Source organism: Sparus aurata, chromosome 22, assembly GCF_900880675.1.
Source record: "Sparus aurata chromosome 22, fSpaAur1.1, whole genome shotgun sequence".
NCBI classification, from domain to species: Eukaryota; Metazoa; Chordata; class Actinopteri; order Spariformes; family Sparidae; genus Sparus; species Sparus aurata.
Genome location: NC_044208.1, coordinates 1,406,661 through 1,434,274, shown reverse-complemented (window position 1 = coordinate 1,434,274; position 27,614 = coordinate 1,406,661). Strand labels below are relative to the sequence as shown.

General features: G+C 40.8%; 1 protein-coding gene across 2 annotated transcripts in view; it reads left to right on the top strand.

The window, feature by feature from the left end:
• The window catches only part of cdk19 (cyclin dependent kinase 19), a 114,536-nt gene extending 88,307 nt beyond the window's left edge, over positions 1–26,229 (top strand). For both annotated transcript variants that reach the window (XM_030405038.1, XM_030405037.1), the window contains exons 12-13: positions 13,671–13,916; positions 18,201–26,229. In XM_030405038.1, the coding sequence (XP_030260898.1) occupies positions 13,671–13,916; positions 18,201–18,326 (372 nt within the window). In that variant the 3' untranslated portion in view covers positions 18,327–26,229. The remainder of the gene's footprint in view (positions 1–13,670; positions 13,917–18,200) is intronic.
• The last annotated feature ends 1,385 nt before the right edge of the window (positions 26,230–27,614 follow it).

Genomic DNA, 27,614 nt, shown 5'->3' with positions numbered 1-27,614 from the left:
GATTTTGCTATTATATTTCATCTTAAAAGCTATTTACTTGGTGTCATTATTTTCAGCACAACCTCACATGTGTGACTGTACAGTTATTTTTGCACTTTGACAAACTGTATTAACACAATGGACCTTAAATCACAAAAAAAACCATAAAATCTGAGTAGAAAAAGTTAGATTTTTTTACTATGAAAACCACAAATATGTTTAACAAAACATTTTATTTTTTACTTATCATGCAAATATACATTGTTGTGTGCTAAATTTGTGCATACATTTAAAAAATGTACAAAGTTATATGTAACTATTTACATTTAAATGCAGGCAATGCTCAGGTCTGCCTGTGCTCCTTCCAGCTGAATGAAGAGCTGCACTGTCTGCTCCACATTCAGCTTCTCCTCATTATTCTGACTCATTAAACAAAAAACCGACTCCACTACTCACTAAACACACTACACCAAACAATACATAATACACTAACTACACACTCCAAACATGCTAAATGTCACAAATCTCTCAACTCTCAAAATCGCTGTCTACACACCGACCGTCATTGCATGTCAATCATCCGCCTAGGTCCCTCCCACAACTTCCTGTTCCTCAACAACCAAACTTGCTGCTTGGACACTTTCGTGACAAAAGCCCGTTTTTACTGTTTCTTCCTGCACCAGACACAAAGCAAACGTGACGGCAATGTTCGCGAAAAAGCGTGGCGGACATTATTTACCCTAGGTCCGGTTTTGGACATGCCGATGCATCGGTCCTTTGCCTCGGGAGGTGGGCGTGTAGCTAGCGGCTAGCCCCGGTGACGCCAATCCTGGTGACGTACACGTCCTCGTTGTTAATTTCTTCATTAGGGGCTTTAGAACCGATCTTAGTCTGACCCGTCACCTAGGACCTGTTTGCCTTGGGAGACCCTACCAGGGGCATTAAGCCCCGGACAACATAGCTCCTAGGATCATTCAGGTGCTCAAACCCCTCCACCACGATAAGGTGCCGGTTGCCATATCAACTGAGTAGTATTAAATGCAGCTCCGCGAAACGGCCGTATAGCAGATGTTACATGTCGCCATTGGACTGCTTTCGCTTTCTAATTTAAGTTCTTTTCACACTGCAGACATTTTATCCACAGGTTTGCCAGAGTAACTCTACACGCGTGTCTGCATTCTGCCACAAATTGTGCTCTGATGTAAAGAAAATAAATAAAAAAATCGGGCTTAATAATATAATAATAATAACTTTATTTATATAGCACCTTTTTAAAAGCATGTTACAAGGTGCTGTGCAACAGAAATAAAATCAGAAATGAAAACATACCAAATATAGTTGCCTGACAAAAACAACAAAAACATAATAAAACCGCCAAGAAATAAAATTGGAATTAAAAATTAGAAATTTAAAATCACACATTTCAACAAGGTAATCATGCAACGATAATAAAACAAAATTAAAAGAAGGCCAATCGATAAAAGTGAGTCTTTAGAAGAGATTTAAAAGAAGTCACTGAGGTAGCCTGCCTGAGATCGGCGGGCAGGGAGTTCCAAAGCTATGGAGCAAGGACAGCGAAGGCCCGGTCACCTTTTATAATGAGACTGGACCTTGGGACCATAAGTAAAGCTGTGCCGGCAGATCTCAGGCAGCGTTCAGGCTCATATGGTAAAAGCAGGTCACGGATATAGGCAGGAGCAGGGCTGTAAACTAACTTTTTGGCTCACCTGCCAAGGGGACCGGTAGATGAAAGAGTCTACCAGCCAAATAATTTATTTTACCGGCCAATTAATAAATTGCCTCTTTTTGTTGCATATACATCTGTTTCAGTACTTTTCATGGAGATAACAGTATTATATACCAATACATGCTTAGAAAAGAGGCCAAAGTATTATTTAGAAATACATTTTAATATTATTAATTAAATTTCATAACATTGCAAATTGAAAACTTGAACAGTGCAAAATTTTGACAAAGGAAACACTCATTAATTAACTATCAGGCTCTGTAATAGACTTGTCAGTGGCGACTGTACCGTAATAACATTTACACTGGATTTGATAGACCCGAGGTTTTACACGTTTTGTGACGTGACAACTGTTCTCATATTAAGCCACTTGATTACCATACTGAAACCTAATTATCTTATTATACTTAAGTACAACTTCCCTCAGCTCATGAGTTAGAGGTGTCGTCATTGCTGTGCTCGAATCACAGTCACTGCGCCAAACTTTTAAAGAGCGGTGACGCGCACGCTACGTTGCTTCTGAGGGGAACTATTTTCTACAGCATGGCGTCGGGGGAGCTACTTCAGTGCGACACACAACAAATAGTCGGTTTAGCACTAACGTTTGCTACCGTCATAATTTATCACTCTACAGCCACTACAATGTTTTGTTATATCATGCATAATTTATTGCAAGAGCACGACCATCGGGACAAACATTTACCCGCCCCGTGGCATGTATCCCTCCAAAATTAAGTCGCCAGGGGAATATTTTAGTCACATTTGGCGAGTGGCGACTGCTAGTTTACAGCCCTGGGCAGGAGCCTGACCATTCAGGGCTTTAAAAACAAGTAGTAAAATCTTAAAATCAATTCTAAGCATTCTCAGCATTCTGAATAAGTTGCAAATGTTTCCCTTGCTGATTCCAGAGTACAGGGCATTACAGTAATCTAGTCTTGAAGAGATAAAAGCACGGACAACCTTCTCCAGGTCGGTGCAAGAGAGGAAAGAACGGATTCTTGTTAGCTGTCTCAGCTGCCCAAAACAGGATTGCACTACCTTGGTTACCTGTGAATCAAAAGTTATCTGAGTCAAACAGGACACCAAGACTGCGAGCTTCTCTCTGGAAACCAAGTGTAGAGGGGAGACTGTCGGGTGCTGGAGCTAGATGGGGGGAAAAAGAATAACCTCTGTTTTTGAATCATTTAGCTGGAGAAAGTTGTTGGACATCCATGTTTTTATATCTGCCAGGCATGAGAAAATATGAGAAACATCTGAAGAACCAGGTTTCAACGGTACATATAACTGGGTGTCGTCTGCATATAAATGAACATTAATGTTGTGCCTTTGAATGATTCTCCCCAGGGGTAACATGTAAATGGAAAAAAGTTGGGTCTACGTTCTAAATAGCTGATACCGATCAGCGTGAAAAAGCCCAGATCGGCTCCGATCCCAATCCTACAGATCGGATCGGGACGTCCCTAGTCAGAATATTCACAGCGATGATATAAACCAAACAAATCCTCACACTGGAGAAAGTGCAACTGAAGAATGTTTAGCAATCATGCTAAAATGAAGTTCAGTTGTTTATTATTTTTCTGTAGATTTCTGATCAACTAACCATTCTAGCTGTAGCACAGCTGTGTTCTGAGAGTCTTCTTACCTCATCAACTGACTGTCAGTGGCATATTGGTACTCTGATGACACTGACTGACACAGAGTCCTTCACGGTTCGAATACTCGCGGGTACCCGACGGGTGACCTGCACCATTTGGATGAAATGGGTGAAAAATAATGTACTGTGTCGGACACGGGTGCGGATCGGGTCGGACACCTGGAGAGCGCGGGATGGGTTTTGCGATTGCCATTTTCAAGGCATCATGTGCAAAAAAAAAAAATCATTATTAGTGACACATCTACAAAAATATGACTGCATTTCAAAATGATAAGCATTTACATTTCATATGAGCTCATTCATGTGTGCTTGCGCCCTCCCAGAACTCCCATTCCCCATGCTGGCTTACTTTCATTTTTAAAAACTGCGGCCATTTAATTTTCCTTCGGGTGCGGGTTGGGCGTCGGTAACAATTTATAGCGGGTCGGCTCGAGTTTCATTTGTGCTACTGTGGGGAAACGGATCGGATGTGGGTGCGGGTTTGCAAAATGAGACCCGTGCAGGACTCTGCTCTGACATGTAAAGAAAAATGCATATCCGGCTACTTTCAAGTTCATTACCAATGATCAGCACCTCACTACAGCTCTTTTCTTTTATTTGCCTTTCACCAGGTTACCACGGGAGTTAAGGATCGTTCAGTTAATGTTATGTATTCTGGGAAACTACTCACCACAGTAATTTAGGTGTTTAAATGCAATGAACAGGATCACTCTTGGCAAAAGTCATATTACCGTTCTTGAAGCTGTATTGAAATTCAACATATTTAAACACCCATGAGTGGATGTAATTCAGGCAGCTGATCATTTGCTGTCATCCGTGCTGAAAAGGATTCCCTGCAGACCGTTCCCACAAAGACTTACACTTATGTTACAGGCTCTGTGCTTTTATTGTGGAATGTTTAAGTGGAATTGTAGGCAGCCAAAGGATTTAATTTAACAATAAACAAAAAAATAAACAACACAATAAAAAGGTAAGAAATAGAAATAGAACCTTATATACATAATATGTACAAATTAAAACAGTGTAATTATAAACAGTGTGGACAGTGTTTTGTTATTAATAAACAATAAATATGGGTATGTAAATTGCCCAGTTGGTGCAAACCAAAATGAGAAATGAGTTACGTGCGGAGTTGTATTGCGCAGTGCACAGTGAGGTCTGCTGGGAGCAGGGCTGGTTGTAGAGTTGGACAGTTTGCCAGCTTTGGAGCTTTTCAGCAACGTAGGATTATCCTTTAGAGAAGTACAGTGTTTTAGATGATAGTTTGATCATCTCAGTGTGCCAGATGTATCTGGAAAGTTTTATATTCCACCCATAAAAGAGCAGATTTTGTTACAGATTAAATAAATGTTACAGTGGGACTGAAGTCAGAGGCCTATCAGAGTTGTCAGCTGACACAGACAAAGTGCACCAGGATTGGCCTCCAGTGATGGAAAGCAACTAAGTACATTTAGCTAAGTACTTTTAACTATATGTAAATATTGTTATTTTTACTTACATACATTGTTTGAAAGCTTTCGTTACTAATTACTTTTCACAAAAATTTTACAAAAAACTGTACTGTACAGCAAATTGCTAAAGAGTTGAGGCCCTTTGTCGTGTTTCAGATGTTGAGGAGTTATAAGCATTTCCACCAAGGAGACATTTACCCTTTAAACTTTATAGCGACTGGCAGACGTAATGACATCACCGCCCACCTGTCCTAGAGTTCGTTCATATTTTCTTACCGTTAACGCCCACAAGCTTGGCTTCATCCAATGAAAATTCCCCACGCAAAGGACCCGCGTAGTGTGAAAGTCTACTAGTGTGTCTCTGAGCCGCCGGTATTGTGGTCAGTGGAGCGTTACCACGGCATCTGATCGTGCCGGAAAATCCGCGGTGTGGTTGCCAAAGAGTCTCTGGAGTTTGTGTCAGGAGGAGGAATTACCCAGTGGATATTTCCAGTCGGAGTTTTTCCTGGAGTTGCCGGTCCCGGTGGAGCTAAGCCGACGCTGAATCCCCGACTGTCGACTGACGACTGACTACTGACTGACTGACTACTGACTGACTGATCCACCGTGAGTACCCGGTGTACATGTTGTAAATAATACCTGTGTTTGAACTGTGAATACAGACGGTGCTATTTTGGGTTTTGATTTCCTGGTTTGATTTGTGTTGTGGGGATCCGCAGTAAAACCCGGAGCGGAGTTTTGAGTTGCCTTTCTTTTTTGGTTGTGAACTGGATTGAACTGTTTTTGGACTGTGAGAAAACCGGACTAAGTCCGTGGATTGAACTCGGAGACTGTGGGACACAACAATGAATAATACAGATTTAAAACCGAATTGAATTGTGGTCTGTTTGTTTTTTGCAGTGCTGGTTATTGATGACATTTCATTTGCTCTATTGTTTTGTATGGTTTGACGGAGCTCTTTTCTTTCTATGTTATAATTATTATTTGTCAGACGTGACTCTGACTGGCACCCCATTTCCTTTTAACGCGTCAAACCGCTACAAAAAAGTGGCACCCCAGATTTCTGGATCCACTAAACCCTGGACTTGCGCTCAGCACTTGCAACAAGCAAACTATATATTTACCACCCTCTTCTGCTCTGGATTTCCCCACCTCATGAAAATGGCTTCAGCACAGGATAAGGCTGAAGGACATCAGTTGGAGAATTTGGAGGATATTCCTGGATTGGATGTCCTTTCACAGGACCCAAATATTGGGAGAGGAGTGAAAGAAGGGCATGGCCCAATTCAGCAAGGTGGCACCAAAAGCACCACCTATTCTTTATTGGATATGGATTTGTGTGGGCAATCAGAGCTAGCTCAGCCACTCATTCCACTTGATATCTCATCCCAGGATGGAGCTGTTGGTCAGTCAGGATGGAGGACTGACATCAATGAGGAAGCAGCTGACACTGAGGATACACTAAAAGCAACTTTGGAGGAGAAATTTCATATATTCATGGAGGCACAAGAGAACCACAAGGTGGAGCTCCAAGCTACAATAACAACTTTATTAAAGGATGTCACTACAGCTTTTGAGCAGCACTTTCAACAGTTAAATCAAACCCTGGACAAGCAGTCTCTTTTTCTGAGGAATCAATTTGCAGCAAACCTCAACTGGCGATTAACACATCATCATACAGAGATATTAAAGGATACCAAAGAATTTATGACCCCAGTGGTGCAGTCAGTTGAACACCTGCATAATGAGGTATGGAAATTGTCTCAAAGTATGGATTCAATGTCACAGGAAATGGTGACGATGAAGCAAACGCTCAACATATCTGCACTTAAAACTGTCCATACACAAGAGGCCCCAAACAATGATCAGCTGGACGAGGCCCGGAGGCAGCGCCTGCAGTCAACAATAAGATCCGACATAAAGGCAGGTATGTTAGAGTCACCTCAGGATTCTCCCGTTCTTCCTGAAGGCAGGGGACGGTTGAGGGTAAAATGTCCTGTTAAGCTGCAGTTTCCATCGTTTGGAAAGATTGAGGATGAACCGGATCCCCTGATCTATCTGGAGAAATGTAAAGATTTTCTGGCTTTAAATCCTCTGACTGAAGACGAGTTGATGGCAACAGTAAGGAATGTCCTACATGGAACGGCGAGAGACTGGTGGGATGTGGCCCGTTTAAACACACATTCCTGGTCAGACTTTCAGAAAAAGTTCCGTGCTGCCTTTCTGTCTGAAGACTATGAAGATGAACTGGCAGAAAGAATGAGGACAAGAATACAAGGTGAAGGAGAAAGCATCCGTGATTTTGCCTATATGTACCGCTCCTTATGTCAAAGGTGGAAACCTGATATTCAGGAGGCTGCAGTGCTCAAACTGATCTTCAGGAATGTCAATCCACATATGGCAAGCCAGCTCAGGGGTAGAGTTAATACTGTGGATGAACTGGTGAGACTGGGACAGCAGCTGGAAAAAGACAAAGCAAGTCAAAGTCAATATGAGCTATGGAAGAAACAAGGTGTGAAACACAAGGAAAAAGAGAAAATAGATGTGTCGACTCCCGATTCCACACCACAGAAGAGCAATACCCCTCCTGTGGTTTACTGTTGGAGATGTAAGGGTAGCCATGCTCCATATTCATGTCCAAATTTCAATCAGTCTCGGAAATCCTACCCTCAGCAACCCCGGCCACAGCCATCTTATCCATCCCACCCTCAGCAACCCCGGGCACAGCCATCTTATCCATCCCACCCTCGGCAACAACATCCACAGCCATCTAGTTCATCCCACAATCAGCAACACCATTCACAGCCCTCCCACTCTGCAGATGAAAATAACCGCCATACAGTTAATGTCTTAACCGATACAGCGAGATCAGCATCATGTATTACCTCCCATTCCTTTGTGCCAGGTCTAAGGAGGTTCAGCTACCCTGGAGGGAGCTGTGGCACCGCCCTACCACGACAGTTGAAAGTGCCATTAACTGTAAGGAACTGGAGAGGCAAAGCTGTTGTGGATACAGGATCAACATATACACTGCTCAATGAACATGTGTGGGACAGTGTCAAAGCTCCAGAGGACAAACTTACCCCATGGATTGGAGATCCACTCTATCTGGCTGACGGGGAACCCAGGATACCCCTTGGGTGGAGTGAGATGGAACTGAGCCTACAGGATAAAACCTGGCTGCTGGCTGTGGTGGTGCTGGATTCCAAGACACTTGCATTTCCTGCTCTGCTAGGATTAGACTTCGTTTTCTTCAGGGGAATGCAGATTGATGTGTCAGGAGGAGTATACTGGTTCCGGGAAAATGAAAAAACAAGATTTGCCTTCTGTGCAGAGTCCTCTCTGATGGGGGAGGGGGAGACTAGCAACTATGTTGCTTTCTTTTCAGTGGTAGCTCCATCGGCCACTGCACTGTTCCCTACACTGACCACTTTGGAGGACTCAGACTTGTTCCAGAAGGCAATCCAAGAGTCTCATCTGGAGGAACACAGGAAACCCCAGTTAAAGACCCTTTTACTTAAAAACGCGGATGTTTGTACAACAAAGATGGGACGCACTGACATATTGAAACATCAGATCTTTCTCACCAATCCACTTCCTATCCAGCAGAAACCCTATCGAGTCTCCCCTCCTAAGCTAAAAGTGATGAAGGAACTCATTGATGACATGCTGAAGGATGAAGTAATTGAACCCTCTTGCTCTGCTTGGGCTTCTCCAGTAGTCCTGATTCCCAGGAAGGTTGGCAAACCAAGATTCTGTGTGGATTTCAGGAGAGTAAATGAAAACACAGTCACAGATGCCTACCCCATTCCTACCATCCAGGAGATACTGGATAGTCTCTCAGGTGCTGCTGTTTTCTCGTCACTGGACTTAAATAGTGGGTACTGGCAGGTGGAAATGGACCCTGAGGTGCGAGAAATTACAGCCTTCATCTGCCCTCAGGGTCTGTTCCAATTTAAAGTCATGCCGTTTGGACTGAAGAATGCCCCCGCGACGTTCCAGAGACTAATGGAGAGGGCACTAGGAGAATTAAAAGGTGTCATCTGTTTCGTTTATCTGGACGACATTATTATTTTCTCACAGTCTTGGGAGCAACATTTTTATGATGTCCAAGCTGTCCTGGATAAACTCCAAAGTGCTGGACTCTCGGTGAACATGAAAAAGAGTAAACTGTGCAGGACATCCCTGAGATTTTTGGGACATATTGTGTCTGCCACGGGAGTTCATGTTGATCCAGACAAGACGGAGGCAGTGCGCAACTTCCCAGTCCCCATCAACCTGAAGGCCTTACAGAGGTTCCTGGGCATGGCAGGGTGGTACCATCGGTTTGTTCCCAACTTCTCGCAGATTGCTGAGCCACTTAATGCCTTAAAGAAAAAAGGAGCACGGTTCCTCTGGTCACCTGCATGCCAAACTGCCTTTGAAACACTTAAAGAACATCTGGTAAACCCACCTGTCCTGGGTCACCCAAACTTCCATTCTCCTTTTGTGGTCTACACAGATGCCAGCGAGACAGGGCTTGGAGCAGTACTGGTCCAGAAATCAGACCTAGGAAATGAGGAAGTCCTTGCTTTTGCCAGCCGCAGCCTAAACCCTGCTGAGAGAAACTACTGCCACAGAGTTGGAATGTTTGGCTGTGGTGTGGGCACTGGAGAAATGGAGGACCTATCTGGAAGGTCGCCTTTTCAGGTATGGTAACGGATCATGCCTCTCTTCTATGGGTGTTTAAGACAACTAAACCCAGCACTCGACTCATCAGGTGGGCACTCAGGCTTCAGGAATTCACTTTCACTGTGGAATACAGGAAAGGTAAATACAACACTGTACCAGATGCTCTCTCTCGTGCCCCAGTAGGAGATCAGCCTTCCTTACCAGTCTGGGCTACTGTCATGACTGCTACCTCGAGACCATCAAAAGATCTTCCCATCACCATCGAGGCTGTGTGGAAAGCACAGCAGGAAGACCCTGAGTGCCAGGCTCTGTATCAAAAGGTTATGGAAAATGGAAAAGTTGTCATCAATTCAAATACCACATTCAGCATAATGGAGGACCTCATCTACCGTGTTGTCACACTCCCATACAGGACCATATACCAACTTTACATACCTGCCAGCTTCAGGAAGCAACTTCTGGAGTATTTCCATCAAGACCCCCTCTCTGGACATCTTGGAAGGCACAAAACCCACCGCAGATTGCAACACCTGGTCTATTGGCCAAAGCTGAGTTGGGACGTCCGACAACATATTCAGAACTGCCAAGTTTGCCAGAAATATAAACCGGAAAACAGAAAACTGTCAGGAAAACTCCAGCAAACTGTGGTCCAACGCCCCTGGGAAATGCTTGGGATGGATTTGATGGGTCCATTTCCAAGGAGCTCAAAACAAAATGTCTACTTACTTGTTTTTGTGGACTATTACTCCAAGTGGGTGGAACTGTTTCCCTTAAGAAAGGCCACTGCAGAGACCATATCTCAAGTCCTGGTTAAGGACATCTTGACCCGATGGGGCCTTCCCGATTTCATACTATCGGACCGTGGATCCCAGTTTGTCTCCTCAGTCTTTGAGACTGTCTGTCGAACCTGGAACGTGGGACACAAACTAACATCTGCCTATCACCCCCAGACGAACCTCACAGAGAGAGTGAACCGTACCTTAAAAACCATGGTTGCATCCTATGTCGGAAATCAGCATAAACATTGGGACAAATACCTCGCTGAGTTCCGCTTTGCTATCAATTCGGCGGTCCAGGAGTCCACTGGAGTTTCCCCTGCAGAGCTGAATCTCAGTCGTTCTCTGAGAGGGCCCCTGGATGTGGTGCTGCAACCTCGAGAATTTGCTCCTGGCACACCTGCTTACACCAAAATCATACAGCTGAAGGATCTATGTTCCTTTGTTTCCAAAAACATGGACTCTGCACGCCGTCGCCAGAAAAGGAACTATGACAAACATCGGTGAGACACAGAGTTTGGGGAACAGGATAGAGTATGGGTACGAGCCCACCATCTCTCCAAAGCGGATAAGTCATTCACAGCAAAATTGGCCCCTAAATGGCAAGGGCCATATCGGGTGGTGCAGCAAGTTGGGCCAGTCAACTATAAAGTGGTTTTGGAGGCTTCTGGCCAAGATTTAAAAGTTGTCCACATTTCTCGCCTGAAACCCTGCTACCCTAACGCTAAAGACCTGCAGGAGCTGGAGCGAAAGCGTGTTCTGGAGATCCTGAATGAGGAATCTGATGAAGAGGACTTCCTTGGCTTTTCAGACACTACATGCTCTGCTCCCAGTGGTGGATGGATGAAGGGATCTGCAGGGGGACAAGAGGATTACCAACAGGACAGCTCCTCTGACACAGACGTTTCCGAGCCAACTACAAAGCCTTGCCTTTGGTCGGCTTCCACTAAGGGGGGAGGAGTGTAGCGACTGGCAGACGTAATGACATCACCGCCCACCTGTCCTAGAGTTCATTCATATTTTCTTACCGTTAACGCCCACAAGCTTGGCTTCAACTTCTCACATATGTTCATTCAAATAGTTTGAGGCCCAAACAGGGATGATAATAATACTAATTTGAATCAGCTAGCTGTATATTAAGGTATTCAACTACCTTAGCCAAACTATAATTATAATAATAGAGCTGTTTTTGCAGAAGAAAGACCCGAACATTTGTTAAATGTGCGCTGAGAGAATGGCTGTGGTATTCACTTGTGCTCAAAAGCCATACAACCTACAACAACCAGAATGCACCGGCCCAATTAACACTCCCACCGATGGGTGAAGTAGTCAGGTCAGTCGTGTTCAGTTGGGTGGTGCTTGGTTTTGGCTCGGCGTCCACTTTGAAATAGGAACGAGTAAGCATCCAGCTGGTAACAAACAATAAGGTATTACAGCTTAACGGTAACTTAAATGTGTCCCTGAAACATTTTAGGAGGGAAATGGGCAATCAACATGATTGTGGTTCATATTTAATCAGAACTGCCTTCTTTTACAGTTTGATCTGTTTTTTCATCCCGTCACGATACAAAAACAGTATAGCAGCCACACCTGGTTCAGGATTGTTTTCTATTGCAGCTAAACCACATACTAAATATATTCCTGATAAATGTAAAGCATTTGATCTGAACATTGTGAGTTGACTCTCACTCAATCCAAGCGTGAGAGACAGAGCAGTGTATCTTGCTCTCTTGGACCGACTATACTCTTTGTGTCCTAGGATGTGGGCAAACATAAATGCATAAGTAAAATATGTAGTTGATTTGATGCCCTAAAATCTTCCAGGTGACAAATTTTGCATCATTTGAGAAATTTTTGCTGGTAAAAGAGTGGGGGTCTCTGGGTGCAGGCAAAATTGAGAGTAGTTTAACATAATTCATTTGCATATACTAACAAAACTGTAGTGATACAAAGCTGGTTGATGACTGTCAAAGTTCCTGGCTCATCGTGGCTCATCGTTGCATTATGAGAGAAAGGGATCAGCATGCTAGAAAGAGCCCTTTATCAAAACTGCTACATGTTGGCTTCATAGTTGCTGTTGTGTGATCATAATAGAAATTGAGCAGTGAGACAGAGATTGACAACTCCTTGCAGCTCTTGCATCACATTAGCAGCTGCTGTCCTGAAAGTGCTTCACACAAGAAGGAAAAGAAGAGCAACAAAGACACAAATTGAATCCAATTTGACAAAATGTAACAAATAAGTTAGAGACGGCTAAGCTTCTGCTACTATCACAGATTGAAGTGAAAGTATTAATCATTGTACAAATAGTACATTTGTGCTAAAATATTATGTATTTTCACCCACTTCTCCTCCTTCAATTTCATCAACATTTGTATCTATTTTTTAATATCTGTAATAGATAATATCTCACACCATCTGATTAGTTGTTTCTAAATTTTGGCTGTCACACATTGACAAAATTTAGAGCCAAATGCGCCAGAGCTATGTAGCTAATATTTGTCTATGCCACTGGAATAAGTCAGTACCTGGCCAATTAGGCGTTTATACACAAGACTTTCTGCTAAATACTGAACCTTGTTAGCAGAGTCTACCAATTAAATGATGCAACATGTCCTACATTTAAATAGGTTCTTACATTGTAATCAGAAATGTGTCATCTTATTTTTAACTGCTTATAAGCATACCTGATTATGCCAATGCAAGCAGAGTGATTTCTGGATTGTAATTACAGCCAAGCTAAACATTTTCATGCAACTAACATGAAGGAAATGTTTTGATTATCAGGTAAATCTGGACCCAGTAAGCCAAGATGGTTACTTCTCTTGGCTCTCTTGCTGGTGACAATCAGAATCATAGCAAGTTTACTATTTAGGCACACACAGTTGTTCCAATTGTACCCACATGTGGTGTGAGAGTGTTCTCCCCTCATGGCTCAGTCACATGGAGAGCTGAGCGAGCAGTGCACATTCCTAAAAAACATCACTAGGAAAAAAGTCTGCAGTGTGACTGACCTCTTTTGAAAGTATGATAACATTTGTGTAACAGATGGTAGATGACCATCACGGAACACTCAGGAACCCCTCTAATGAGCCATCTGAGTTATACATGTTTCTGCCTATGCCTCATCTTCAGAACAAGTTACTCTTTATTTTGATGTTTTGAGGTTATGATGTTTTTGCCAAGTTAGATTACATCTCAGTCGGAAAGTGGGTCAAAGAAGCAGAAAATAGTGGGATAAAGATGAAAAGGGTAGAACAAAAAGACTCTACAAGAAAGTAAGCAAACTGATTTCACACACAGTTATTTTTTTAAAATCAGATTACATTCCCCCATTCCCTCCAGCTACTTAATCACTTTTGCTAAGCCTTTATCTGTGTGTCCATCTGCAGAACCAGACCCAGCAGCACCAGCAGACAACAGGTCAAACTCAGGGCCAGAACCAGCAGCAGACAGCAGCCCAGCAGGCCCCCTCCCAGCAGAGCTCGGCCCAAACCAATGGAACGGCTGGAGCCACGGGGGGCACCACCAGCGGGGGTTTACAGCATGGCCAGGACCAGGGGCCCCCCAACAAGAAACCTCGTATTGGGCCCTCTGGGGCCTCCTCAGGCACTGGGGTGCTACAGTCAGAGTACCAGGTTAGTTGGGTTCTACAGGTTTTACTCCAGAGGGAAGTGGTTACTGCTAATATTCTATCTTGTGTTACTGCCACTAGATCTTATGGAAAGACCCAAAGCAACCAGGAATTACCAACAGTTTTGTGTGTCTGTCTTCTTCCTGTGTGCCACAGAGCTCCATTGATGCCCAAAGTGTTGTTAAAAACACATCAATAAGCCACTCTGTGACACTTTACCATGAACACACACTGTAGTTAATTGTGACTTGACCCCATACACAGCTGCATTCCTACTGCTGCGAATAGTAGCAGCAAACCAAATGTGGATTCATCTGCAGGAAAAAAAAAAGTCCATGAATTCTCTGTTCTTCTCTTTGAGTTAATTTCACTACAGTGATGGGCTGTTTTGGGGAATTCCTGAGTCTTTGACAGATTTACTTTGTCACTAGGAACCAGTGGGGATGGGGGAATAGAGCTCCAGACAATGTACGGACATCTAAAGGTGTTAAGAGATGGAATGACTGTTGGTTTTGGTCTCTTTATATGATTTGTTAACACTAAGAAACATATCATGTAGCCCAGTCTTATCCTTAAAGATGCTGGCAGCATAGAAGTCAATACAGTGAGAAGGCAAAGATATGCATGAGCACAAAATATTTAACTAAGTAGATTTCAATGACAGTGTTACCTGGTTTTAGATTCTACAGCTAACAGTAGCCACTGGTTTGTGAAGTCTTCTCCTGTCGTGCAGTATTAGCCACTTCTTATCTTTCATTTCTTATCTTTAATTGGTTCTTAAATGAGTATGCACAACAGCCTTTGACAAGCAGTCTGTCAATTTTCATTTATGAACAGGAAAAGATTAATGACACAGGACACACTGCATCAGCTGAGCTAACAAGCTTAGAATGGTTACAGTCATGGATGTAATAACAGAATACAGTTAGCCACAGCTAGCAGTTATCCTGGTGATGTGCTGGCCATATTTGTTGGTACTATGAATTCAACAGGCTGCCAATTCTTAAATATTGCACCTTGAAGTGTTACTGTTATTCTTGTGATATTACCACCTTATAAGGTCCCGAACTGATATATATTATATATATGTATTCAGATCTTAATTCCTGTACAACAACTTTGTTACTTACTCAACAAGCAGTAATTCAGAGGTTGTTGAGGGGAAACCCTTTTTTCTCTATGTTGTAGAAGTTGTAGAATATGGTTATTAAGAGTTTTATAATGACAAAGAAAACTAATTTGCATGCTTATAAGCAACTAGTAATGTTTAATGCTTGTTCCTTTATCTAAAGTGCCACCCAGAATGGATACAATTATGTATTTTCTATCATATGTTGTGTCATAATTTTGAGTAACTATGTATAGCAATGGATGCGAACACCCTTCAACTCACTCAGGCATCAGTCAGTCAGTACTTATCATGATATGGTATGAAAGCAACATAGCACTGATAATCTAATCTAATCTGCCTATTCAGTAGCTTCAGTGAGTGTAGTACTGCAATGTTTAATTCATTATTCTGATTAATCTCATTTCTACATTCCTCTGTTATATATCATGTTAACATAATGTCGTTGGCTTTTGTGCTGTTAGTCTGACGCAACAACCACTTTAAAGATATCAGCAAAGAATCTGGGATATTGTAAATACATGGTTAATAACAACATGATGACTGATTAAACTGATTGTGGCTCTTTAACTAGTAATGAAAAGTGTTGTGTGCAGCCTGGTGAGGTCATAGATATTTATTGTTCATGCTTTACTTGACATTCCTGTAGCTGTGTTTTAGATGTATCCTCACCATCTCTGCACAACAGACAGAAATGGAGGCGCGACTTTGGTGAATATTTCTACAGATGTGGACAGATGTTATGGAATGTCAGCAATTAATTCTGTGTGTTTAAGTGTATTTGGCATCTGTTGAGGGAGATATATACACACATACACAGTCAGTATGATACAGCAGACAGTAGCTAACACTTAGCTGACTGATAAGACTGCACATTCCACATTGTCCAGCTGACAGAGCTGATAGCAAATCACTGAGGTGCCTGCTTTCTACTCTGGCATGTGTTGTATCTTTGGCTCAGTCTTAGTGCAGTGCTGTAGAGAGGCAGATATCTGAGTGGTGGAGAGAGTGTGATGAAATGAGGGCAGGGCCAGGGAGAGCATGTGTCAGTAAGGGCACTGTAGAGCGCAGTGTGATAGAGGTGAGTGTAATGACCTCTCCTGCATTGTATGAGCGTGTGAGGCCACATGAGGGCGACACTATCAGGCGTACATGTACACATATCACATATAGATATATATAGCAGTGGCTGAGGCTGCATGTGAGACAGCCAGGGAAGCTGTGAGGCCTCAGCAGATGTATAAATACACCAGTGGAGCAGGCTGACATACCAGGGTGGCTAGCTGTCCGTTAGTACCATCACCGTCCAACATTTCCCCTTATCGATCCAGGCACCACAGGCTATCCCAACATGCACCACCGTCCAATCATTCTCCCTGAATGACATAATGTTGCACATGTGACCTGGACTAAGTAGTGTAGCCATGTAACCAGTTCAGCTGAGGTCCCCGGTCTTCAGACATCCTGTGACTCCACTGATTGCTGCAGTGAGTTTGGATATCCAGCTTTACACTTGGTCACTTTTCAACTCCTTTTCTTTGCTGGTGAACATGTTTTCTTTTCTCCTTAATGAGTTTCCAAACAATTTAGAGTAGTTTCACTTCCATAATTTTGGGGACAAACAGGAAATTGAATGAGCAGAGGCCTAGAAATCCTCACCTTTAATGGGTCAAGCTTGAAAATCTTTGGATCTTAAATTTCCTGACTTAATTTGATTGTTTTGACGACTCGCAACTTGACTTGGACTCAAAAATGTGCTAGTTCTTGCATTAAATCTTCACCAAATGAGTCAAATGTCACATGAGACCCTTCTCATCTGATTAACACCAATGAACAGCAGCAGTTTGTAACACAAACTTTGTAATCTTTTGTTTTCACCAAGGCAGAGTTGAGTAACCCTTACGGACAACATTTTGGACAAACTTAGAGGTATTTGTCAGGACTAGTCAACTGATGGTTGACTCTCCCTTCAAAAAAAAAATATATATATATCCAGACAGATTATCAGTCATCAAGAAGACTGAACTGATATTTGGAACCAATATACATTTGCATTAAAAATGTATTTAATGAAACCTGTGATGGAATGTAACTAACTACTTGTTTACTCAAGTACTGTATATAATGTAAGTAAAATTTTGAGTTACTTGAGTATTTCCTTATTCTGCTACTTTATACTTCCTCTTCACTACCGTTTTTGATAACTTTAGTGACTAGTTACTTTGCAGATTCTGATTATTCTGTGTTGATAGCCTGTTACTTGTGACATATAACCAATCTGATAGTGTTGTTGGCAGGGCACTGAGCAACGCAGCAGAGTACAGGCAGGGAATGCTGCAGTTGAGCTACAGTATTGCATCTTTAGATTTATTCTATCAGCAATTGGACAAAAAAAACCAAAAAAAAAAACCCCACCAATACCAATATTTGGAAAAAAGCTGACTATCTGCCTTGAAAATCAGACTACTATGCCTACATTGAGGTATCAAAGTAAAAGTTGTAATTTTCTCTAATATTTTCGTTTTTTAGAGTTTTACCTGTTATGAACCATTGTTAAAATGTGTGAGAGGTTAAGATGAGAAATGTTTCTCCTACTCATCCGACACATCTTTATTAATGTGTTGTTTTCTATAAGCTTATCATATGTTTTATGTGAAATTGTAATCTGAAAAGTAGCTAGTAACTAAAGCTATCAAATAATTGCAATTAAGTTAAAGTTACAATGTTTCCCTCTGACATTTAGCGGAGCAGAAGTAAAAAAGAAAAACGTATTAAATGGAACTAGTCAAGTAAGGTTTAAGTAACTTAGTATTTATTTGTGTAGCCAACAGTAAGATGTTGACTAACTGTTGGCTGTGGAGGGAAACAGTGAGCCTGCTTTTGTCCTAGGTAAGCTTTACAACAATTCTGAGGCAGTAAACTGTGTATCTTGTTTGTTTCCTCTGTACATAAAGAGACTATACTGAGAGTTACGTGCTGTGACTATTTGTGGTGACCAGCAGTAGCAACCACTTCCTGAAGTTTGTTGTCAGCAGGTTACCAGCCAATCACTGCACACTCCACATAAAGCCACATATTCTTAAATCAGGGATTTGAGTTTAATTGAATGCAAGTTGCATCACTGAGCTGCTTACTACTGTGTTTTCTGTCTTCCATCAGCACTCCGGCCCTCGCCTTGGTTACCAAAGCAACGTCCAAGGTTCCACTCAGCCCCAGAGCACCATGGGATACTCGTCATCGTCCCAGCAGAGCTCCCAGTACTCCCACCAGACCCATCGTTACTGAGGCTCCCAGTCACTCCTGAACCAGCAGAGGAGTCGGCTCCTCCTCCTTCAAGCAGACGTCACCGCACACCTTTTGACCTCCCTCCGTGCATTATATCATTCCAACTCCTTTTCAAGCCTCCCTCGCCTTTGACCTTGTTCATGACAGACTTCAACAGCACTGGAACATGAAGGCAAACAGATATAGGAACCAAAAAAATCTATCAAGACATTCTGCCTCGTTGGGCTGGTAAACCCTTTTTAAAACAACTGAAAATAATATAAGATAGATATGAAGGCGCCACACACACAGACTCAGAACCATGGCACTTACAGATGCAACATTCCTCAAGAGGAGGAATCGCAGCTGTGTTCATATATGTACATTATATAGCACCTTTTTCTATTTGATTTTTTTCTCTCACTTATTTGCTAGAGTTTTCAAGTTTACCTTGATAGTTGATGTCATTGTAAATATTGTTCTATATGGAAGCGATCGGATGAAAGGAAACACAGGAGGAATAGCCCTTTACTGTCATCTCTACTGTAATATGACCTTGATAATCAAAAGAAAAGCTGAACATGTTTGAGTTTACCCCTATCCTTTTAAGAAAATCTGACAGTCACATGTTTCTACACAGAAAAAATCAGCTGTTGAGCTGATGTAATTGCAGGGAAATATTAAATGCGCAATTTAACCTAGTCTTCTTATTAAAGGGTTTCTATATTAAGACCTCTCTTTATCTAGATTTGGATTTGGAAAGCAAGACAGTAGTTGTCTTTTTACAGCTGTAAGTTCTGTATATTCTGACTCTCCACACTCCACTACCTTTGGAGAAAAGATACATTTGACAGTCAAGCTTTGATTCCTCTGACAATGACAGCATTTTCAGAAGGTTGCCTCTTGTTTGTGGCCAGCAGCTCCGGAATGTTTTCTTGCCCAGGAACTGCCTGTGGACACTTTACTCTGACACCCATCTTATTGTGGACCCTCAAGACTTTCAAGGTTTCCGATCACGAACGTGTGCATAAACATACAGGGCAGCTAGTACGTCCCCACCTTATTTGCTTCTTGAGACTGTTACTGCCTGATGTCAGATTGTTTTTTTAAAGATTTAATGTTATAATTGATGCCCTGTAAGTGTGTGTGTGTGTGTGTGTGTGTGTGTGTGTGTGTGTGTGTGTGTACAGTACGTTTTTATGCATGTTGTTTTTTGTTTATCCTTTTATTGACTAGAACTGCACTGACCGATCTGCAAAGAGCTGGAACAAACGTGGGGTGAGTTTGTTGTTTGAATCCTCTGACAGAACCCTGAGCAGACATTATGCAGAGACACGTTCAAAGACAAGGGTTCTTTAACACATGCCAATGAGGCTGGAGCAACAATAATCAACTTAAGTATTGATGTAAATGTACAGTGTAAATCCTTTTAACAAGTCTTCTTTCATCCATGTTTTACAATATATACAGTATGACCTGAAACCCTTTAACATGACCAGGGGTGTGACGTAACTAAATACTGTTACTCGAGTACTACACTCAAAAGAATAGCTTGACATTTTGGAACTTTGGTGATTCAGTTTTGATGAGATGAGAAGATTGACACCACTCTCAGCTGTAGCTACAGGCTTAGTTTAGCACAAAGACTGGAAACATCATTTCTCAAAATGTCTTTTTGTCTGTTTTTTAAGTTCTTTTCTTGTATTTCCCTGTCATGCTACTTTATAGTCATACTTTATACTGCACTACATTACAGGGGGAAATATTGTGTGAAGTACATTTATTTAAAGGTGCAGTATTAATAATTTTAGTTGAAAACAATCAAAACAATTATTAATATTATCAATTGAAAGTAAAGACCGGCTGGGTCCCCACCTGTCCCAGGCCTGAAAATGTTCCTCTCCTGGTGGTCCAAAGCTCCTGTGCTAGGGAAGTAAATCCCACCAACACTCCCCGTGCTCCAAGCTCTAGGTCCGAACCGGTAGCTGCAGCGGGAACTGAGCAACAAGCTAATGTCAGTGACAGTAAGCAGCAGTTAACAGTTACTCTGTTGATATGCTGCACCTTAGGAGTAGGAATTCAACAAGTGCCCAAGTCTTACATATTGCACCGTTAAGCATTTTGATTTAAGTTACTTTTACATGTCTTTTGATACAAAGCATTGCTTATGCCGCCATTATAGCTTTTATTCTCTTACAACAAGGAATTTCTTAAAAAAATATTTGATAAAATAAGGTTAGAAAACCAAGTGCAGTAAGAATATTACAGCCTAATGAGTATTCCCCAAAATCAAATGTTATTTGTCGTATTTCCAGTGCTGAGACTAAATTCTATTTTCTTTTATCAAGTTAAAGTCAGTTCTTTGGACAGATTGATAATAAATAACAAAACATTTGAAATGTTATTACGGCACAGATCTCTTTGACAATGACAACTAACAGGTTTTTAAGACCGAGTTATGGCCAGAATCATAGTATTAAAGGTGGACCTGCCCCCAGTATGTAAAGTAGTTTAAATTAGCTGCCCATCAAACTACATTAATAATAATAATATTCAGTGATATAACCTATAGAGAACACTATGAAACAGGTCATTCCACAGCACTACATACTTAAAAGATCACTTTTTGTAAAGAGCATTTTTACATTGTTGTGTTATTATTTTTCCTTAACCACTGAATATAGTGCATACGACACCCCTCTTCAGACAAATCTTCAAGGGCAATCCTCAGAGTGAGGCTTGCTGTCTCCCACCCCGCCTCTCCTTTTTCCTTCCCCACAACTTGCTCCGTCCTCACTGGTCCTGCTCAGTCACATGAACAGCCACTGTGCAGGTTGTATTAAAGAATGCACCCGATGACTCGACTGTAATTGCAACTGTAACTGTAACTGTAACTGCGTTGGCTCCGGTAAAGATGTAGACACAGGGAAAGAAAAGATCTCTTTCTGGCAGAAGTGTTAGCTGTGGTATCAGGAAACACTGACACCTTGTGGCTGAAAGAGAACAGCCTCTGCCCTTATACTGCAATTATACAAGTAGATGTGTTGTTCATTTTTTTTTTTTTTTTGCAGTTAATTTTCACCACACCACCCAAAAGATGGGTGTTTCATTGTAAAACTGATGTGTCCAGAACTTCAGTCATGTTTCACTGATGCTGAAGCAGCCATCTGCATGGCTTACAGCGTAGACTGATCATTATTGCATCTACCATAAAGCTTCTGGTTCATGCCTTCATACTAGGAATGTGTCTCAGTTCCAAGAGGGAGAATCTTTCTGCCAAATCTCGTGAATGACTCCTCAGTGTGCCCAGCTGCCTATTTCCACTGGCTCTTACTCTACAGCAGCTAAGCTGTCAGCTCTCCTAAAAGTTTTCACTTTCTTTTCCACTTTTTCAAAGCAAAAATAAATCTTGTTCCTTTAATCAGGAAAGTGGCAAGAGTTTAATTCCAAAATAAGAAAACACATACATCACGTTTTCTTTTTAAGAAATGTTTGAATCCCTTAAATTGACACATTATCACCTTATAGAGAGCTGAGGTCATGATCTCACATCTGGGATAACCTCTGTTCTGTCACCAGTCTGTCTGAAAACATGAAGTGCAGATCTGGGCTTTACTGTTTATAGTCTATGTAAATTGTAAGACAACAACCTACAACAGCACTTTTAGAAACTATTAGAAGTTTAAACCTTTGTAAACTTTCAGTTGAACAAAGATTAATTTGTTAGAATACATAAAAAACAACAACAAAGCAGTTCATGTGAAAATATACCAGTGCTGCAGCAGAAGGTACTTCAGCCATCGATACTTGATGTCATTCATAGAATATGGTATATATTTGTGTTCTAATGTATTGTTTAAATTTGTATTGATCTCAACTATCTGTAAGGCTCTATATGACAGGGAAAAAGACATATAGAGCATATAGAAAAAAATATGGAAATTTGACCTAAACAACAATATAGAGTCAGATAAAAAACCTGAACACCCTTGTTTGGACATGTAGATATGTTTGCGTCCAATATAATGTTGCCAGGCTGGATTTGTACTCCCAGCAAAAAAGAGTGCATTTCCACAAACACATTTCACTTCTACATTCCCTAACACCAAGAAGTGATGGAAATGGCCTATACGTGCATATGTGTCAAAGAAGAACGTTTTCTTACCAATGGAACAGAACCCAAAAGTTTTGGTTTGACTTCAGCTCTCTATGAAGTTGGTGTTGCTAATGTATTAGCAAACAATGATTTATTTGTATAACTAGCAGATTGAGGCAAAATTACAGCCAGCATTCACTCTCCTTTGAGCTAGTTTTGGTTTCCAACTCCTGAGCATACTGTACCAGGCTCTTTGGCCGCTAGATATTTCATAGCATACAGAAGTTAGGTGCTAACGTTGTCCACCTGCCATTTGTTAGACAGCTACTTTTTCCACTGAAAACAGTTCAGGTTTGTGGGTTTGAAAACCAAAACAATGTGCTAAAAGAGGCTAAAACACCCTGATCTGAGACCTGAGGGGAACTGTCGAGTCAGGTGATAATTCTCCAAGTTTATCACTGGAAGTGACCCAACACACAGTCGTTAATAAAAAACAAAAACACATTGATTAGTGCAGCTAACAAAGGTCGCTTTAAAGGTGCAATATGTAAAAAATTTAGTTGACAACATTGAAAACTGTACTAAAATAAAGAACAGTTTTGATGTTATGATGCTAATGTATTGTTACAGATATGATACATACCTACTGAAGATAGTGTGCTAACCAGCTAACTCCAGTCCAAGGCTCTTGTGGTAGCAATGTAAGCACAGCCACTCCCCCACTGCTCTGAGCTCTCAGTCTGGGCTGCTGGCTGCAATGCTAACTGAGCTAACTGACCTAACTGTCTAAAGGCAGCTAAAGTTAACAGTTACTCTGGTGATATGCTGCCCTCCATTGGACTGGAGAATGAATGCACAGGGTGTCGAATTCATTCATACTGCACCTTTAAAGACAAACTTCAGGTAATGAATATCCACCCCAAATGTCCCTGTAATGCATTCTGGGAATGAGCTCCTCTCAGTGTGATGCTTTAGTGTTCTGGCTCATCTTGTCTTCTCTCTTGTTCTGACAGTCTGGCAGGCAGATCCAGGGAAACACATTCTGTTCACTTATATGTGATGGGGATCAAAACCAGCAGCTATTCAAAGGTTTTCTCCTCCCAGTCTTCAGTGTGTGTGTGTGTATGACATTTAACTAAGTAGCAGCAAGGAGACACAAAAAACACTTAGTTGTAAATTACTCTCTCCACATAAGCAAGGTATCACAAGTATTATTGAGCGTGAGGTTCCAGTGGGAGACAAATTCCTGTCAGACAACTCCTATGCAAAAAAACCCAGACTCAAGCTTTCATTTAGGTTGCTTAGGTTTTGCAGTTGACAGCTTTTATTATATTTTGATGGGTGATGTGTATTATTCCTTATGTAATATTGAGTAGACAAGATTCCAAGACAGTGCTTAGGTCCTTTTTTCACAGCATTTTGAAATGTACTCTAAATGAATTATTGTAAAGAAATGCATATATATGGAAAGAATACAATCATATTTATTATTTCCATACATCTATGAATAATACCAATTTTTAATTTTTAATCTTTCCTCTGCCTTAACTATAGTAGCTATAGAAAGGGACCTCTGTCAGACAAAGCAAGCATCACTAGACCATATTTCTTGTTCTTTTAGAGTAACTTCCTCTCTATGTGCTCACATGAAATCATGTCAAGTTACTGAATGTGTTAATGCCACCTCATTGTACAGTAGAATGAAGGTGACGCCGTCGTTTGGGATCTGTCACCGGCTTCTTGTGGTTGGTCTGTCTTGCAGATGTTCCGCAGTGTCATTGTTTGTACAGGAATTGTATAAATCCACGTTTTTATTTGTGTGGAGGGTGCCTTTTTGTAGTCGCTTGTCTTCTAAAGATGTCATGGGAATTTGTTCAGGATTTTTTGAATATTATTTTGTGTTGTTTGTATTATCATGTCTCCTCTGTTAGCTCTCTGGGTCTGTGTCCCCTTTTTTTCCTCATTTTTTAGCATTTTTATGTAGCAATTTGTTATGTACACCATGTGAGGTAACACTTCAACAACTATATTGTAATGTTAAATGTATGGTTAATTAATTATTTATATAGTTTTGTCAATGGTAACAAACTGTTTTATAAACCATCTATTAAGCAATCAACATCAGCTGCAACTTTAAAAGGGACATCCAAATAATGTTTATAGATCAACTACACAGTATTTATTAACAGTTTACAAAGTATTATCAACATCAGTTGTAACTTTACAATACATAAGTGCTCAATATATGGTTTATAAAGCATTTCATTGTTAACAATGAAATAACTATGAAAGGATATGTTCACACAAAACTATAATCAGTCCTCCTCTTCTCCTCCTAATGATATAAAGTCAGGTGAAGTGTTGTACTGCTGACTTCAGCTTAAAAGACAGTGTAAATAACTTTTCACATCAATTTGAGGTCTCCTGGCTGGTCGAGACTTAGATTACACAGGACGAGCTGTATGGGGTCATTCTGTGTTTTTGATTCAGTTGTTCTTTAAAGTATGAAAACAAGTCCCCATCTACTCCAGTCATTTAGGAGAATGTTGCAGCGTTGTTCTGCTGTGAAGCTCCAGAAATGTTTTGTGGACTATGAAACTTCACCTGACTTTCCATCAGGGTGAGGGGGACTAGATAATGTCTGAATTAATACATTTTTGGGTGAACTTGTCCTTTAACTACATTCTAATTAATTCAAAATTTTCTGTAGATGAATGATGTTTTTAAGTGTTACCGGATGTGTAAGCTAGCGGCTAAATACATCAATTTTTCATTTTGTTGCGTCTCACCTCTAGAGACTGCAAACATTGGTGATAGAGGATTCACTCTTGTTCTCTTTTAATAGATATTGTCCTCATACATTACTGAAGTTATAAGTATGTTTTGAAATGCTGTACATATAAACACATTTTAAGAATTTGTCATTGAGATATTGATACGATAATTGTCTTTTAATGCACTGTAGTTGCTCAAATATTTAGTGGTAAATAAAACAATTATTTAATGTTTTTAATGTCTCGCTTTAGACACTAAAGTTCTGACAGTGCTATGAAAAGTTGTACAGCAGATAATACTCCTCTGTGTGTGTAGATATGGACAGACACACATTAGTACACGCCTATATGAAATCTAGTGCACCTCTAGGTTGCTCTCATATTTCCATTTTTGGTAGTATTGCATGTGCCTGTCTTTTTCCGATGGAGAACGTAAGCACTTGTCGTCGTCCTCTCTCAACAGTTCGTACAGACAGACAGACGCTCCATCTGCAAGTCAGTGTCTCTGTGATGCCTTCAATGCCCATTGTGCCATTCACGTAACAAGCTTTGTTCGGCTTGTGTCACAAAACATGGTTAAAATAATTCTCTGTCCCATCAGAACATCTTTTGATAAGAGGTTCCCTATCGTGGAATAAACTTAATGTTTTAAATCTCAGTTAATTAAACATTTTTAATGGACCTACAAGTACTTTACTCTCCAAAGCTCTCGGTAACCTACATCAGCAGAATGCTTTGCATGATTGGGGCGTCTGTCCACACTTCTACATTCTCTCTGTATTGTGTGTGTGTGTGTGTGTGTGTCTGTGTGTCTGTGTGTGTGTGTGTGTCTGTGTGTGTGAGGTTTGAAATATACATATGGCCTAAATGTATTGTCTTTTCATAGCATTTACAGATAAGGCAGCAATCGCTCAGCGCAGGAAAATTAAAAATAAAACATTTATTTAGCTGCTTTTAGAAAACGTCACTGTACAAATGACTGTTAAATGAGAAAAAGTCATGTATATTTATTTTATATCCTCTATTATAATAAAAATCTCTTTTGTCTCAACCATTTTCATGTTTACAGAAGTTGTTGGGAGTGTTCCAGCTACCATCTGATCTGTAGCTGTTGCTACTCCTGTTCACCACTGGATGTCACCCAAGGGTGGCTCCTCAATGTGTTGGTGCAGTTCAGTAACTGGACTTGAATCCTACAGCACAGTCCTCTTTAAAAGGCTCGATTAAAAACAAAAAATATAAAAATAAAAAATTGACTAAAATGTTTGTAAAAGTCGTGTTTTAATCTAAAATCTAAGTCACATACTTTTTTGTAGGTTTTTAAAACAACAATACAGTTATAGATTTTTGGCCAGAAATGTTACCTTTTGGTCATTTAGTTTGGTCATTTAAATCAGTAGGTTTACTTTAAAACACACGTTGGAGCTTTCAGTGTGTTTGGGCCTTTAGGGTTTGTGTAAATGTGTGTGAAGAAAAATGGATCATTTGTGCCCATGTACATGAATCCTACCGATTAAATTCCATCACTTTTTCACAAACTGCTGTGATACTGAGTTGAGATCTTGTGAATTCTAATTGCAGCCCTTCCAAACAACAGTGGTTACATTTCCGTTGGACCTTCCTTCACCTTTAAAAACACTGAATTATTCAGAGTAAGTGGGACATGTAAAAACATGCTGTTGCTGTTTAAATTTTTTCAATGTGTGTCATCAAATCTCAGATGGAAATCTTGAAACATGGGCAAATAAACCCAAATTAATCTATCTGGTCAGACATCTAAACTGGTAAGTGGGAACATTTTCTGTACTTTGGGTGAAACAGCCCTTTGATAGTATACTCACAGGGTACTTTTGGAATTGCACAAGTGGTGAAATGCTTCTTTACCCTTTCCTGAAAAATTACCCTCCAGACAGCTACTGGATTTATTAATGGCCTGTAATACAAATTCCACAGACACCAAAATTGGTAGAGAAAGGTAGAGAGAGGTAATCCATCACTGTGAACCATTAGTGGTTTTTATTTTTGTCAAAGTCAACAAAAATGGATATTACATGACACTCACAGTTAAAACACTAAACTCAGAAAACCTGACAATATTCCTGCTTTAGTCATATGCCTGTCAAAAAAAGGACAAACAACATGTCGCTCTGACACAGCAGAGCCTCAGTCAGATCTGTAAAGACTGCACATATTTAATAAAGTCAGCCTGTCCCTGCTATTCACACTATTGATAATATAAGGTAACAAACACCCATCGACAAACAGTGAATGTCTTTGGACAATTTGAACTCTTACATGTCTATCCACAAAACTGAGACATTTCACAAGATGTGACAAGTAAGTGCTACATTTAGTTCTCTTTATTGGCTGCTGGTCTAACAAGTGAAACCAGTGCAGGCAAGCTGAGACTTGGCATCGACCTCATAAGTTCTGGCACAA